The sequence below is a fragment of the Schistocerca serialis genome, chromosome 9 (assembly GCF_023864345.2).
Source record: "Schistocerca serialis cubense isolate TAMUIC-IGC-003099 chromosome 9, iqSchSeri2.2, whole genome shotgun sequence".
In the NCBI taxonomy this organism is placed as follows: Eukaryota; Metazoa; Arthropoda; class Insecta; order Orthoptera; family Acrididae; genus Schistocerca; species Schistocerca serialis.
The window spans coordinates 9,095,295-9,112,716 of NC_064646.1; the positions used below are offsets into that span (position 1 = coordinate 9,095,295).

The 17,422-nt window shown below is 37.6% G+C and overlaps 1 protein-coding gene across 2 annotated transcripts in view; it reads right to left on the bottom strand.

Annotated features, from left to right (window-relative positions):
* Positions 1-1,039: 1,039 nt before the first annotated feature.
* The window catches only part of LOC126418804 (myelin regulatory factor), a 337,499-nt gene continuing 321,116 nt past the window's right edge, over positions 1,040-17,422 (bottom strand). For both annotated transcript variants that reach the window (XM_050085740.1, XM_050085741.1), the window contains exons 21-22: positions 16,723-16,969; positions 1,040-4,479 (exon numbers count right to left, since the gene is read on the bottom strand). In XM_050085740.1, coding sequence (XP_049941697.1) covers positions 4,396-4,479; positions 16,723-16,969 — 331 coding nt within the window. In that variant the 3' untranslated portion in view covers positions 1,040-4,395. The remainder of the gene's footprint in view (positions 4,480-16,722; positions 16,970-17,422) is intronic.

Genomic DNA, 17,422 nt, shown 5'->3' on the forward strand with positions numbered 1-17,422 from the left:
AACTTCATAAAGTTTTTTAAGGGGACTGCTCCTCCTTCTTCAGCAGCTAAGAAATAGTTTGCTGAACCCATACATGAACACACTTCTCTTGAATGTGAATATAGACATGGAGGAAATTCAAAAACTGCTACTACAGACAAAAACAGTGAGAAAGTGTACAGTATATTTTGTATGATAGGTTCATTATGAGAAACTTTGTTGTATCAATAGTAGTAGTAGTAGTAGTAGTAGTAGTAGTGCTGCATCTATTAAATGTTTACCAAAATACAAATACAAAAATAAATTTCGAGCTTTGTTTGACCAATTTTTTAAAAAATCCAACTTATTTTTGTTGGCCAGTTTGTTACTGTGGACGAGACTTGGATTTACTATATCATGCCAGAAATGAAACTGGTGACCCAACACCTAAAATGGTGAACTCAGTTTCATCTGCTGAAAAGCTTATGACCAGACTTTTTTGGGATATAAAAGGTACTCTTCTTAATGATTTCTTAGTAAAGGATAACACGATAACTAATGAATACTGCTGAAGTCTTCTGTAGCAACCAATTGGATAAATATGTGAGAAGATGCCAGGAATGGAGTAAAAAAAAAAAGTGTCCTATTTGCTTATGACAATGTACCTGCCCACAAATGTGACTTGGTAGTGTGCTAACTGAAGAATCTGATTTATAAATGGATGGGACATCCATCCTATTCATCAAATTTATCAACTGCTGTCTTCCAACTCACTCCACATCTAAAGAAATATTTGACTGGAGAACATTTACAAAGTCCTAGCAAGATGTTAAGGCAACCATAAATGGATATGGTCCAGACCTTCGACAAATTTGTATCAGAAATGTATTCAGTGGAAAAGTATTAGAAAAATTTCATTGATATAAAAGGGATTATAATGAATATTTGTGATTGGTTTTACATAAAAAGAAGTATTTTACTGCCAAGATGAGAATTCTTACCTTAGTTTCATACTTGCATTGTGTTGGTGAGCATTCATTCAAGCTTAAGATGTGGTATCACAGAAATAATTACACAACAGTTGTCCATACAAATATTATATTATATTAATTAAATTTACAAGACATTAATTCCATATTTTGCACTTTACTGTTTTCCAATACAAAATAATTTGTATGGTTTATTATATTTTTCAAATTATTTGTTATATTCTTTTCCTGTCTGATATGAAAGTAGCACTACAGAGTTCTGAGCTGTTTGCCCATAAAAAGTTCTTTGCTTAAGGAAATTCACACAGTACATTCATATTATTATGGTTGACCATTACTGATGTTCCACTTGATCAGGTAACTATGGGAATTACTGAGGAATACTATTCATAGCATTGTTCATACATCCAACTGAAAGAAAACTTGACAAATGAAGACCTTTTTGCTTATTTTATAAACAACAGAGTGCCAAAAGATTACACATACTTTGCAGCAGTTAGTATCCTGTGTTGCAATTTTGGTCTAACAGGGATAGCTTAATACAATTTACAGTCCACTAATTCATATTGGTACATTATAATATCAAAGCTTCACTAGAAAGCTCTCTTTGTTTTTGGCAATATGAATGCTATTTAGAGCACTCTCAGTAAAGTGCATATCCTTGATGTTAGCAGGGTTTAAAATTTTGAATTGGTAATTTTCCAAAATATGCTGAAATTCTTAAGTAGACACAGATTATTTTTGTATCAACAATAAACATGAATACTGATAAAATTCAGACATCTGCTAAATGCACTTCCAAAGGCGAAACATGTAAATGAATACTTTCATATATGAATATATATATATAAAAAAATCTTCTACTGACTATAGCAAATCTCTCATTACTAAAAATGTACAAAATCCTAATTCTAGCACAACAATGAAAATTGTTAGTGACCTTGTACAATAAAAGAATCAATGTACCTTCTAGAAATATTAAACTTAAAATAAATAATCTGTAACAAATGAGACCATATTGTCAATACTTCTCATGGCTGTTTATATTCTGACAATAATTTGAGAAACAGAGAGAGAGAGAGAGAGAGAGAGAGAGAGAGAGAGAGAGAGAGAGAGAAACATTAATGTTAAAAATTGGATGTAAAAATAATGGTATATTAGCACAACTTAGATAAAGTACGCCTACATATCAAGTGTTAAAACCGGGAAAACTGGACTTACTGCAGTGGGGCTTACTGGCCTCACAAATAGAATGGGAGATGGAGTGTATTATTTTGCATATCCTTCCGACAGATAACATGCTCGGATAATTCTGAACGTAGGGTTCCTAATTTGTATTCTACTCATGGGTCTGTCGGTCTTCCTCCAGTTTTTACTTTGCCAGAAATTGATAAGTAGATGCTGGTCTCTAGTCTCAAATAAAATTTTTGTGAATAGCTTTTCTGAGTAAAAAGGAACAACAAAAGTCTCAGTATATAGTATTTGTACCAGTTTAAAATTTCCTCTTTTGTTTGCAAATCACACACTTATTCCAGTTTCAGGTGAAATGCTGTATAAGTTTTTAATATCACAGTACAGTATGATTCCTTCATAACTGGTATGACATTTCTCATGTAAATTGGTTTTCTGTCTGCAATTAAATGTTCTTTTGCTAAATCACCTTGTATTAAAATGAACAGTTGACAATTATCAATTACAAAGACATTGTTACATATTTCATGTCTCCATGTATGTTTTTATTTATAAAAAACTGAATCATTTTGTAAATTAATTTCATATTGGCAAGACACACTGGTTTTGCCAGGTTTTAATGGTAATGCTAATGATTTAATTTGAATATTTTTAATATACTTGTACTAGTACAACTATGGTGCTCCATCCACTTATTTCCATTTACAATAGGGTATTTGACTCCCTCCCCCCCCTTTTTTTTTTTTTTAGCGAGGAACCATTAGCAACATGAAACATGATGCAACCCCATGTCATGTCAGACAAATTAGAACTGAAATCTCCTGCTGTAAAACAAATGAAATGGTTTTGGATTTAAAGGAAGAAGTTAAAAAACATACTAGTTTTTAGAAATTATTCCCCTTCTACATTAATAGCATATATAAATCTATACAGAAACTGCTACGTAGTTTTAGCAACTGAAGTTACAGGGCAATGAACCAGTCTATAACAACAAAATGAATATTATACATATGAAAACCATCATTCCTTAAGTTAATGGCATTTTCTGTATACCATAAAAATTGATTTTCCACAGACAACAACTTGGAAAGACTATTTACATTCATGATAATGATGAATTATATACATCGAAATTAAGTGAATTATTGCACATTTCAAAACACTGATTCTCTATCAATAAATTAAACTTTGGAACATCAGAGGTTTTGTCCAAATTGTTATTTGTCAATACAATAGAACAAAATGTTCTTACTTAATCAAATGTGTATATGTACAATATTTCTTATCATCACTGTGGAAATCCTTTCACCTAAAATATTTAGAATACATTATGTACAGTCCAATTCTTATCACTGCATGGAATGGTCCAACTGATTATGTAAAATGAATGCCAGATATTAATAAATGGGTGCATACATATATTGATGTTCCTGGCATGAATACGATTCAAAATGAAGTCCATGTTTGAAGGTATATGGTGACATAACAGTCTAAATATATCAGCACTGTTCAAAAACTAAAAGAATATTGCATACATAGATACTTTCAGCAAATAAAAATGGAAGAATAAATTGTTGTATAGGAAACTAATGCAAAACATGTACAAGACTGTGCTTCGGCTTCCAAAATATTATTGTTGAATCTGATAGACAGACCAAAAAACTCAAGACTAACCTACAAAAATGTGAGAATATACATTATACATTACATAGAACATTACTTAGTCTTACAAATATTTACATCATTGTAATGTGTATGTAAACAATGGAGTTTATGAAGATGAATAAGATATTATATTAACAACTAACAGATCATGACACAAATATAAAATTCAGCTAGAATACATCAGGTTGCTGCTCAGTTTAATGCATTCTAGCTTCACTGTACTGATGTAGTCCATGAGTGTTTAAAATTGCACCAGGAACACATATGTTTTCTTTATTTATCTCTTTAAAAACTTACTTACTGAAAGTTGTCATGGCTATTGTTCTAAGAAGAAAAATTGTATAGTGTCAGTTCTGAGGTATATCACACAGCATTCTTGTATACAATTCCTTATTATATTTTGGGACTGAAACTTAGTTTTACTGTAACAGTGCTAAAAGATAATTGAAAAATAGCACTCAACTTATATCACTCTTAGGGGAGTTCATAGGTAACATATTAGAGCTCATTTCCAACGATACAATTCTCTTTTATTGCCACATACCAACCACAAATTGTATGTCAACTCTGAGTATTAAATGCTCCATGTACATCACTCAGCACAATCTCTATAGAAAACAAAATTGTACTCGAAGAAAGTAAGTTCAGGGACTTCAGCTGGTCGCGTGCACAGCTTCTGAAAATAAAAATATTTCATTATATTACTCAAAATCTTATTGTATAGATGATATTATTTAAATATAATAGAGGGAAACATTCCATGTGGGAAAAATATATCTAAAAACAAAGATGATGTAACTTACCAAACGAAAGCGTTGGTACGTCTATCAACATACCAACGCTTTCGTTTGATAAGTTACATCATCTTTGTTTTTAGATATATGATGTTATTTGAATATACTCCAGAGTAGTGTCACGTAATTATTTATTTTTTCCTAGCATATTAAGGATCTTGAACACTATCTTACGTTTAATTCTCACATACTTCTTGAAGATCTCATAGAATATAACACTGGAATGAGAACATTAATCATTTATAGGTGAGTGATTGCCTTTCTTAATTTTTGTTAAGTTAACAACAATAAATAATGTTGTTTACTCCCGGGGCCTTGTTTCGGCTTAGGTCCTTCAATGCTCTGTGAAATTCTCCCATTTCATTTTCATCTATGTCCTCTTCCATTTCCACAATATTGCCCTCAAGCACATTGCCCTTGCATAGACCCTCTGTATTCTCCTTCCATCTTTCTGCTTTCCCTTCTTTGCTTAAGACTGTTTTCCATCTGAGCTCTTGATATTCTCTTTAATTTTTCTGTAGGCAGTATCTATCATACCCCTAGTGATATAGGCTTCAACATCTACTTTTTATTCAATGGAAATTTCTTTGAACAAGCAGATGGAATAGTGTTGGGCTGCTTGCTATCACCACTGCTGGCCAGAATGTCTACGGAGGTGGAGGGATTTGAAGAATTAGTCCTTGAGTCAACAGTGCTTTTTTTTTATATGTAGATAGTACATTTGTAATCTGCTCACACTGATTATGTCATCTACAAGACTTCCTGTGACACCTGAATTTGCTATGCCAGAACATCAAATTCATGATGGAGATAGAAGAAAACCAACAACCATTTCTGGATGTGCTTCTCAAGCAAAGACCAGATGGTACACTATGGCACAGCATCTACCATAAACAGATACATGCACATTTGTACTAGCACACCTCCAGCTTTGATGTGCCTTCACAATGAGGTATCCTACGCACACTAATGCACAGAGCAGATGAAATCTCGGACTGTGACAATCTACCGGCCAAACTGCAGCACTTACAGGCCATGCTCCAGATGGACAATTCCACCAACCACCAGACACAATATACCTTAAGACCAAAGAAACTGAGACTATAATCTGCTGGGGATGAAGAGAAGCCTGTTACATTGACAATCCTCCCATTTGTTGGGAACATATCAGCAAAAACTGGAAGAACAGTCCAGAAACAAAACATCATTTATGTGTTCTGCTCACCAGCTAAGACCTAGATCAGTCAAGAATGATGTAGGACTCCAGAAACTGAGAATCTACCACATCCCTTGCCAGTGTGAGAAAATTTATGTAGGCCAGACTATCTAGACGTTATAGGACAGAGGCACTGAGCATAAACCCCACACAAACAATGAATGGCCGACAAAGATCACTGTGGTAGAGCACTGGATCTCCCATGGATGTAACACGAATTACAACACCAAGTTGTTGTAACAATCCAACACCTTTTGGAATTATATTCTAAAAGAAGCAGTAGAGATCTGACTTCAAGATGGACTAATAAATAAAGACAGCGGCTTTCAATTAAGCAAGGCCTCGGACCCAGCCTTGAGCGTGATCAAAGCTCGGCAGCAAGCTGCATGCAAATCCACTCCCATCATAACAACAGAATAAGACAAAGGTGTAGCCAGGAGCTGATGTAGACTCAGATCACATTTTAGTAGTGATGTAGTTCAAGAGACTAGTCAGGATGAATCTATATACAGAGAAACGGAATATGGAAGTGGTAACGAATGAAGACATATACCTGAAGTACTCTAAGGCTATAGATGCTGCGATAAGGAATAGCTCAGAAGGCAGTTCCGTTGAAGAAGAACAGACATCTCTATAAAGGGCAATCACAGACGTCAGAAAGACAAACATACGAACAAAGAAGGTAACACCAGAGAAACTATGGGCAACAGAAAAAATACTTCAGTTGATCGATGAAAGAAGGAAGTACAAAAGCTGGTCGGTGTGGCCGTGCGGTTCTAAGCACTTCAGTTTGGAACCGCGTGACCGCTACGGTCGCAGGTTCGAATCCTGCCTCGGGCATGGATGTGTGTGATGTCCTTAGGTTAGTTAGGTTTAAGTAGTTCTAAGTTCTAGGGGACTGATGACCACAGATGTTAAGTCCCATAGTGCTCAGAGCCATTTTTGAAGTACAAAATGTTGGAGACATTCAGGAATACAGAAATAAAAGTCACTTAGGAACAAAATAAATAGTAAGTGCAGGGAAGCTAAGACAAAATGGTTGCATGAAAAACGCGAAGAAATGAAAAAGAAATGATTGTCTGAAGGACTGAGTCAGCATATAGAAACAACAAAACACCTTTGGTAAAATTAAAAGCAAGGGTGATAACATCAGGAGTGCAATGGGAATTCCACTGTTAAATGCAGAGGAAAGAGAGGATAGGTGGAAAGAGTACATTGAAGATCTCTATGATGGGAAGACTTGCCTAATGTGATAGAGGAAGAAGCAGGAGTTGATATAGAAGAGATAGGGGATCCAGTATTGGAATAAGAATTTAAAAGGGCTTTGGAAGACTTAAGATCAAATAAAGCAGAAGGGACAGATAATAAACCATCTGAATTTCTCAAGTCAATGGAGGAAGTGGCGACAAAACAACTATTCACATTGGTAAGCAGAATGTATGAATCTGTCGATATACCATCTGACTTTCAGAAGAATATCTTTCATACTGCTCCAAAGACTCCAAGAGCTGACGGTCATGAAAATTATCACACAGTCAGTTTAACAGTTCATGCATTCATGCTGCTGACAAGAATAATTTACAGATGAATGGAAAAGAAAATTGAGGATGTGTTAGATTATGATCATTTTGATTTTAGGAAAGGTAAAGGCACCAGAGAGGCAGTTCTGATGTTGTGTCTGATAGTGGAAGCAAGGCTAAAGAAAGTCAAGACATGTTCATAGGATTTGTTGACCTGGAAAAAACATTTGACAATGTCAAATGGTGCAAGATGTTCAAAATTCTGAGAAAAATAGGGTTAAGCTGTAGCGAGACATGGGTAATATACAATATGTACAAGTCTGAGGAAGGAACAATAAGAGTAGAAGACCAAAAACGAATTGATCAGATTAAAAAGGATGTAAGATAGGGATGTACTCTTTCACTCCTACAGTTCAATCTATACACTGAAGAAGCAGTGATGGAAATAAAAGAATAATAATAAAAAGAAAGCTTCAAGAGTGGAATTAAAATACAAGGAGTAAGGATATCAATGATCATATTCATGAAGACATTGCTATCCTCCGTGAAAGTGAAGAAGAGTTACAGGATCTGCTGAATGGAATGAACAGTCTAACAAGTACAGAATATGGACTGAGAGTAAATCAAAGAAAGATGGAAGTAATAAGAAGTCTCAGAAATGAGAACAGTGAGAAACTTAACATCAGGACTGATGGTCACAAAGGAAGGGAAGTTAAGGAGTTCTGCTAACTACGCAGCAAAATAACCAATGACAGACGGAGCAAGGAGGACATCAGACTGGCAATGGCAAAAAGGGCATTCCTGGCCAAGAGAAATCTGTTAGTATCAAACATAGCCTTAATTTGAGAAAGAAATTTCTGAGAATGTGTGTTTGGAGCACAGCATTGTATGGTAGTGAAACATGGACTATGGGAAAACTGGAACAGAAGAGAGTCAAAGCATTTGAGATGTGGTGCTACAGAAGAATGTAGAAAATTAGGTAGACTGATAAGGTAAGGAATGAGGAGATTCTGTGCAGAATCAAAGAGGAAAGGAATACATGGCAAATACATGCAAGAAGAAGGGACAAGATGGTATGATGTCAGTTAATACAGGGAATAACTTGTAGAGGGTAAAAAAACTGTAGAGGACGACAGAGACTGGAATATGTCCAGCAAATAACTGACGATGTAGGTTGCAAGTGCTAGGCACAGGAGAGGAATAATTCATGGAGGGTTGAATCAAACCATTCTTTGACTGGGGAAAAAAAAAAAAAGAGTGTGTGTGTGTGTGTGTGTGTGTGTGTGTGTGTGTGTGTGTGTGTGTGTGTGTGTGTGTGGGGAGGGGGGGGGGCAGAAGGAGAAGAAGATGACGTCACTCGTTGCCACGCCAGCAGAGACCCATGTCTGATGCTGGCTGTGATGCTGCTACTGATGATCCTGGATCGACCCCCAATCTCATGCTTTCCCCACCACCGCACTAGATCAGTGCCCAGAAGCATCCGGCTGGAGGTTGCAGGGAGCAGGGGACACTGAATACAAAGGCGGCTCCTGGCAGAAATCGATCAGTCATCAGGAAGATGGCAAGAAGTCAGCTCACCAAAATATTATACCTTCTGGGTGATACCATCCAGCTGAATACTTGAGAAATATTCAACATTTCCCTGTACCAGGAAAACCTAAAATCATACTAATGTTAATGAGAAATGCATTTGTTTCCAGTTGAATGCAATATGGTTTTTGGCATACACGGATTACTCAGCGGCCTATAAACATGTAGGTGAAATAGAGATATTACATGAAGTTTGAATGTTATTCAAGGGTATACGTAAGACATTAAAGACACTAAATACATAATATCTTTTGTAATAGCTGTGAAAGGATCATGAATATTATAGAAATTGCCCAACAAATATTTTGCACCATCCTCGTGACTTACATACTTCGTGCCTTTTTGACTGGATACCTCTTTCTTAATACTATTTCAACCACAGGAATCCGCCACAGACTGTCACCAGTGTACTGGAGGTAAAAGTAAACCTGCATCCTCACTGGCTCACACTACGTTTCCAATCATAAACAGGATAATGCAACGAGCGAGGTGGCGCAGTGGTTAGCACACTGGACTCGCATTCGGGAGGACGACGGTTCAATCCCGTCTCTGGCCATCCTGATTTAGGTTTTCCGTGATTTCCCTAAATCGTTTCAGGCAAATGCCGGGATGGTTCCGTTGAAAGGGCACGGCCGATTTCCTTCCCCATCCTTCCCTAACCCGAGCTTGCGCTCCGTCTCTAATGACCTCGTTGTCGACGGGACGTTAAACACCACTAACCTAACCTAACCAGGATAATGCACTTGTGAACACAGATTAAGTCAGTCAATATGGTTTCAAGAATCATTTCAAGTGTAGACTGCATGTGAGCATTGTCACCATATGGCAAGAAGGATTGTCAGGACAGGAAGTTTCCCACCAAATTGATGTACACCACAGCAGTGTCATTCAAACACTCAACCTCTATTGTGAGGCATAAAACATTGAAGAACTGCCTCATAGTGGTCATCTTCAGTCAACAATGCCTCCTGGTAACTGCTGTCTACAAATTATTGTTGCTGGACTAAAAATTCCACTTCAGTTGTAAATAATTTGCCTGTTCAAAGAGATTTTGGGATTGCAGCTGGTCGTTGTAAACTTCATTCCACGATATTGCAGCTGGACAACTGCCAGCCATCTTCAGGTGAGCCAAATGAGGACTGACAAAGATGTTTCCCTCTCCGTCTTATATAGTGTGCTGATGGTACTGCTGCGCATGCGTTTAAGTCGCGGAGGCAGAAGTACCACACTGTCCAGTGGCAGTGCCCTTGCTGGTGGAACTGCAAGACTCAGCTGCCATTGGTATTGTCGCTGGCTGAAGCTATCGAAGTCTTCTGGCGTCTTCTTCTCAAGCAAATTTTGGAGATGACAGGATTCCACACGTTATTCAGTTGGTAACCACTATCACGGTTCATTAGATTTTCCGCAACGTGTATTTCAGCAGATTATTTGATAATGGAGTCCCAAAAGGTTGTTGCTGTGGCCAGAATCGAAGTTTTGTCATACTCCATTAAATTTCCGTTGGAATTACAGTGTTCAGCAACTGCTACTAGGTTGAAGTAGGCAAGTGCAACGTTCATGTTCCATACAACGCTCTTCCACTATATGCGTTGTATGTCCTATACACGCCATACCACATTGATATGGTATTTTATAATGTGGTGTCACCGCCAGACACCACACTTGCTAGGTGGTAGCTTAAATCGGCCGCGGTCCATTTAGTACATGTCGGACCCGCGTGTCGCCACTGTGTAATCGCAGACCTAGCGCCACCACCAAGGCAGGTCTCGTGATACGAGAGAGCACTCGCCCCAGTTGTACGAGAACCTAGCTACCGACCAGATGTACGAAGCCTTTCTCTCTCATTAGCCGAGAGACAGAATAGCCATCAGCTAAGTTAATGGCTACGAACTAGCAAGGCGCCATTAGCCATACAGTGATTGTACTTAAAGTCTCCTGTGTATCGTCAAGATCGATGTACCACCATGATTGAGTAAAGTTAAGTATTAAACCTGCTCCGTACTTTTCTTCCTAACATTAATTACGTATCCTGTTCCAGTACTTCACGCCCATCTGCGTTAGTCTAGCTTGCCTTTTCAGCCATCTCAACTTCACGGTGTCGGCCCAGATACCGACACAACATATAAATTCCCGCCTTCCACAGTAACAAATCAACCTTCACCAATCCCAGCAGATCTGAAATCTTAGGAGGTGGACGAAAAACCACTTTCACATGAAAATGATTAAGAATCCTCACTATTTTGAAGGAGGTATTTCCAACGAAGGGAAGAAAACCTAGGGACTTGGTTGGCGCGTTCTCCTCTTTATCCACTTCCCAGTTCCTGGCTTTATTTGGGAAGGCCCTGTTAATTTGCTGGGTCGAGTATCCATTGTCTCTGAACACCGTTCTTAAATGTGCAAGTTCCGTAGGCAAATTCTCTGCATCTGACACTGTATGTGCCATGTGCACAAGGGTTTTAGGCACACTCATAGTTTGGGATGATGATGGCACAAGGGTTTTAGGCACACTCATACTTCGGGATGATGGTGGCAACTTGAAGAATGAAGTACAAATCAGTGTGAGTGGGCTTATGATAAACAGAATGTCCCACCAAGCCATCACTCTTCCGTTTAACCAAAACATCCAGGAATGGAAGGCAACCATCTTTCTCTAGTTCCATAGTACAGCGCTCGCCAGGTCAACATCATATGCACACATGACCATCACTTGCAAGCAGGAAGAATCTGGTTTCATTGCTGAAGACCACAGCACACCACTGCATCTTCAAAGTTATCCTCAGATTGTATCAGTTGAATGATGCACATTGAAGCTGTGGCGTTAGTGGAAGACTGGCAAGAGGGGTGCATGCCTGTCGTTCCATTATTATAATCATTTCACAACAGTTCATGTTGCTGACAAGTCTGGGTTCACAAGCCCTCTTATCTGTGCTGTGGTAGCTGTACAATCTGTCATTGGTGCCATTACAACACAACAATCCTGATGGGTGTCTGTGCTGAGTGGACATCCAGACCATTGTCTATGGGTGTGAGAATATTCACTTGTTCACTGATATTAGCATCATAGCACAACAGATGCAGCACATCCAACTTCTGTGGCATTTCTCTGAAAGGACCGTGCTGCCACTTAGAAGGCTTCAGTCAGACCCCTTTCAAACTCACTCTGTTGGCTGTAGGAAGCACAAGTGCATCTCCATGGCATGGTTGCCTGTTTGCTTCCCATGTTTAAACCCTCTGGCTGTGAGTATTCCCTGTTAAAGGGTAGACATTGATGGCACTCTGGTAACTATGCCACTGCATAGCTGATAGCATGTCTGTTGGCAGATGACATTGAAACCGTTATCAGTACATTCCCCTGGTGGCATATGCTGTCACTAGATCAAAATCAATGTTGTCTTTCGAGGTGCACTAATTTTTTTTCTGCCAGCATAATTCATAGCCCTCACCACCTTGGTCCTACATAACTACAAGACTCGACTGCCTCTGCTTTTAGCTTTTTTCTAAGAAACTCATTTCTGCTGTAGTTTTGGTCCACTTAAAAGGCCTCACCTTGTCACAAACCCAAATTTAACTATTGTTGGACATGAAAGGACATATTTTCCTTTACTCATTCCTTTCAGTGAAAGCATCTTTTCTACCCACACACTATTGACCACAGTCAGCGGAAAAGCCACACTGAGTCTTGTGTAATCCAGTTACAACAGGTGACACAGTAAGGTGGATTCTTTTCATCCATTATGTTTTGTCTACTCCCTTCAATAATCAAATTTTTTGCTAGTTTTTATCTTATTTTCAATAATTTATCTATTGGCATGTGACTCATACATGAAAGTTTCAAGATTTTAATTAGATCTAATTTCACTTGACTTTACTGTTCAGGTTATCATTTTGGTTGTTCTGTTTACATTGCTGTAATTAGTTTTCATTAGTGAACTCACAATTTGAAGCTATAATTAACTGACATTAGTACTACAGTCCACACCATGAAAACTTATGAGCTAATTTGCAAAATCAAAACCTACACCTTTTGCAAGCTAACTTTTCTGACTTCCAATAATGTATTTTAAATTACCTGAAACTAGTTATATTCTGATATAATTAAATTTGAAGTTCTGAGCCACTACCAATGTTTATCAGAGCTTTTGCCCCAGCCACTTTTGATTCTAATTTTTGACTACATACTTTTGTTACCATAATTTTTCTGTTCAATGTAACATATAGCACTTATTAATTAACTCACTAATTATAACTTCATGTAATTTACCTCAATTTGCAATATGGCACTTATACAGTAAACAAGGAGATTCACACTGTATAAGAACAATAGTCTCTATGTATTTTTCTAAATTTCTACATTTTCTATATGCCGAAATTGCATTAGTTCTGATAGTTCATCCGAAATAGCAAAATCCAACCTAGTCAATTTTCAAAGCCCAATGTAATTCATGAAATAATAGTCTTTTCTTATGCCCATCTATAAGTAGTTGGATGTCATCCACAATCAGCACTCTATGATTCAAAGCCCCACAAATAAGACCTATTTCAGGTGCACTCTCAGTGTTGGCTCATGCCACAATCATGCACATTTTGTACACAAAATAACTGCACTGGCAACTGTGAGACTCATTAATATTAATGTCTGAAGACTGAGTATTACAGTAACTCAAGGTAATGAACAGTTTTAACTGAACTGTGTTGTGATTAGCAAGAGATGTGGAAGGACACCGTCATCGTAATGATTGGTTGTTAGACATGGGTAAGTTCATTATGGACTGAATTAATTGAAGTACCACAATGTATTTTTCCTTGGTGAACTACTACAGGATAGTACTAACTGTGAACTGTGATCTTTTTGTCTAAATGTGTATTGTGTTTTCTGCCACAATAAAACAATTAACATCACCATTGGTCTGTTATTAGGTAATGCAGGTGCTGAGCTAGTTCAGCGCACTAATACATTTTTGTTGTTGAAGAATTGGTCACTGTTATTAATAACTGAATTTAGTGAAGAATAAATGTATGTGTCAGTACAATCTAAATTATGGGCCATGTCCATTTCCAAGCAAATGTCATCCCACACTCAAATAAGACTTTCAGCTTCAACAGGACCAAGAGTGATGCTGCCGAAGAAAAGACTGTAACAATCAGGTCAGTATTGCTATACACCTCCTCCCAACCGTATGCCTTCCTTCCTCCTATCATCAATACAAGATAATTTTACGGAAAATCATCGTTTCCAACTTAGCTTAACATTACTTCCCCAGATCCCTTCCCACTGAGTTCAAGATCCACATATCCAACTCCATTGCTTTGCCTCCTATCATGGTTGGTTACTAGATCCTCACAGAAAGACCTTCTAAAATCTCACACAATTATTTACAGTCTCTGTAACTACACATCAGACAAATCATTCCATACACTGTGTTTCTTTTACCATTACTAGTTTCTTGTTATTGTTCATGTTACACTTCTCTACACCTGAATCCCTGAAGTCCATGGTCTTTCTACTGTAGAACTCTATCTGTTTTGGAGGGCAAATCTGTAAACAAATCCACAGAGCTGCCAAGTGGATACCAACAAACCCATCACCACTGCTAACTTGTCACCAACCAGTATTTCTTTTAATACCCAGGCTTTTATAAATTGTATCAAATCCTTATTAATGCAATATTACAATTCATCTATATGCTACTTCTTTTACCAGTCCTGCACCCCGCAGGCCATCCTCTTTTGGAGGACACAAGTCCAAAACTTGTCCCATATACCCACCCACCACATCGTACAGCTGTACCCAGTGCAAAGGCAAGGCTATGTGTGAAAGCAGCCAGGTATTAATATAGCAACTACGCTGAAATTACTGTACTGTATTCTATGTGGGTATTACAACTAATCAGCTGCATGTGGACACGAACAGCCACTACTAAACTTTTGCTACCTGCAAATTCAACACCTTAGTGCCTAACTTGCTGCACATCACAAGAACAATAACTTTAATTTATGCTTCAACACTGCTGCAGTTTGGATGTTCTTTCCAAAGCCAGCAGGTAAAAACTACCTGTTCAGGACATCCCACTCTCTCACATATCCTTTGTTTAACTTCCATGAGACCCCAACCTCAGCCAGTCTGTTGCCATTACTCTTTTACCTCCTTTCATTTTCCACCCCATTTGTCATATATCACCTCTCCTGCATTCCAAAATTTGGCTATTCCATCTCTACCCCACATGTCTTCCCCTTCCTTGCTGATCCAGTCCTATACTTCCCCAAACCGTCTGCTTTGGCTGTCACTAGTAAACAATTAATGTCTCCATAAAAATGCATGTTTACTTGTCTCAGCTTGTAAGAAAGAATAAGGGCTTCTACTGAAAAAGAGGGGATACTGTAACTTGGAAACCTGGACATCTTTTGGGTGGCCATCAAGTACCTTTAAGTTGTAGTCCCCAATTTCTGTTTGTTGTTTCCACTCTGGAATTTCTATTAACGTAATATAGTTGAAGTTGTAATTTTTGTAAGTAATACAATATCAAACACCTCATTTATCCTAAGTAGCGTGAAAGTGGACAAGTCACTTTTGTCTCTGACATGTTTTAGTTCACTGATTGTTGGAATTAATGCAATTGTCTTGGCTCAGTGATTTTTGACAAATTTTCAGTTTCTCACCCTTAAATAACACTCACAAAATGTTAAAGACTATTATTAGTTGGTTTTGTTAAATTGAAAAATAGCTGGAGATAACTGAGCACAGAATAATGACAATAGCAAGTGTCCTTTTTTATTTTTGAAGTTATTTTACATAAATCACAGATATAATGATTAAAATTGCACTCTCAACACTTTTGAAGTGCAAACTGATGTTTGGCATTAAATTTACAGTATCAAGGAAGTCAATGAGATCGTACACAACAGTGCACTCTAATGCTCAAGACACACCAGTTAAATGTTGATCAGTTTATGAACACTGGGAGATAATATACTATAATTATTGGGTACAAGTCAACTTAAGTTGACTAAAAAGGAAGATACTGATGTCAGTAAGCTGGGATAATATTTTGTAATATGTGTCAACAGACCTATACTCAACCTATCAAAGCCTACTTCAGAAACAATTCTCATGTTTACATTTCTTACTGAATATAATGTTTGCTTACTACTACTACTACTACTACTACTACTACTAATTCTCACTCTCTATTTTTAATGAATCAGAAACAACACTTAATATACAGGATGTTAGAGGTAAAAGTGTAGATACTTTTATTGGTGGCACAAGAAGTGTACTGATCAACATTAATTAAGTATTTACTTAATTTGCAGAATAATAAATGTAGTTATTATGGTTTTAGGTTGGTTAGCACCTCCAAGTACTAGTGACAAGAGCAATCCATTAATGTTTTTTTACCACTGGGCAGCAGGCCAGGTATTGAAGGTGGATGTATGGACATGAATGGTTAGTCCATACTGACAGGTGTAGTCCACTTAGTGGTGCAATTACAACTGTGCAGCAAACATTAGGTGGTAAGTTATGTGACGTGATTGCTGTAAGACTGTTAGACACAGAGAAAAAACAACTAACACAATGAGGTGGGTTTATATTAAGGTACCAATGGTTATAATATCTGCAATTATACCGCAAGCACCCTGTATGCTGCAATAAAAATTACTTTCACTTAAAAGTTTACACTGGTTTGTAGGGTGTAAATATTTTAAATCCAGGTGTGGATATTGATATGCAGATAAAATATGTTAATATAACCATCACAAAAAGTTAAGATATAAAAGTTGTTCTGCGTAGAAATACTTACAGTGAGAGGCCTTATAGTAGGAATTCGATAACGGTACATTGCCCGGACAAAAGACCGCACTGGGATGTGGAACACTTGCTCCTGCATTTGCATCTGCCCCTGTGCAGGAGCTTGAACTTGGCTAGGACCCTGGGCTTGGACCTCACTCATCCGCTCATCAGGTGCTCTGAGGTCAGAACCACCCAGTGCTCTGGGACACACTGACCTTGGCTCCCCCACAATGCAGGCTTCCACTTGTTGGGTGTGCCTGCATAGATCCATTTGCAACATACTTTAGATCAAACAGAATACATTTAACTGTGTCATTAGAAGGTCCATTATCAACAGAGTTTCCTGCTTTTAGAACAAATCTATCCACTTTAATGAGATTTCTCCATTAAAAAATAAGTGAAACAGGATTACTGAACCAATAACAAATGGTGCAGGGGTTGTACAGCCAAATCATTCATTTAAGAACACAGAGGGTATGTGCATAATTCTCAAAACATGAAGTAGTTCATCCATCAGTAGAAAGTTTAGCAGAGAATACTGATAAAGTGAGAGAAATGTTGCAGTAAATGAATCAAAAGTAATATTTGATTAATAACCAATGGACAAAGAAATGGAAAGTGAATGAAGAAGAGCACAAAAGAGGAGGCGGAGATGAAACAAAATTTATAATGAGACTACGCAAACGATGAAATGAACATAAATTATGGAG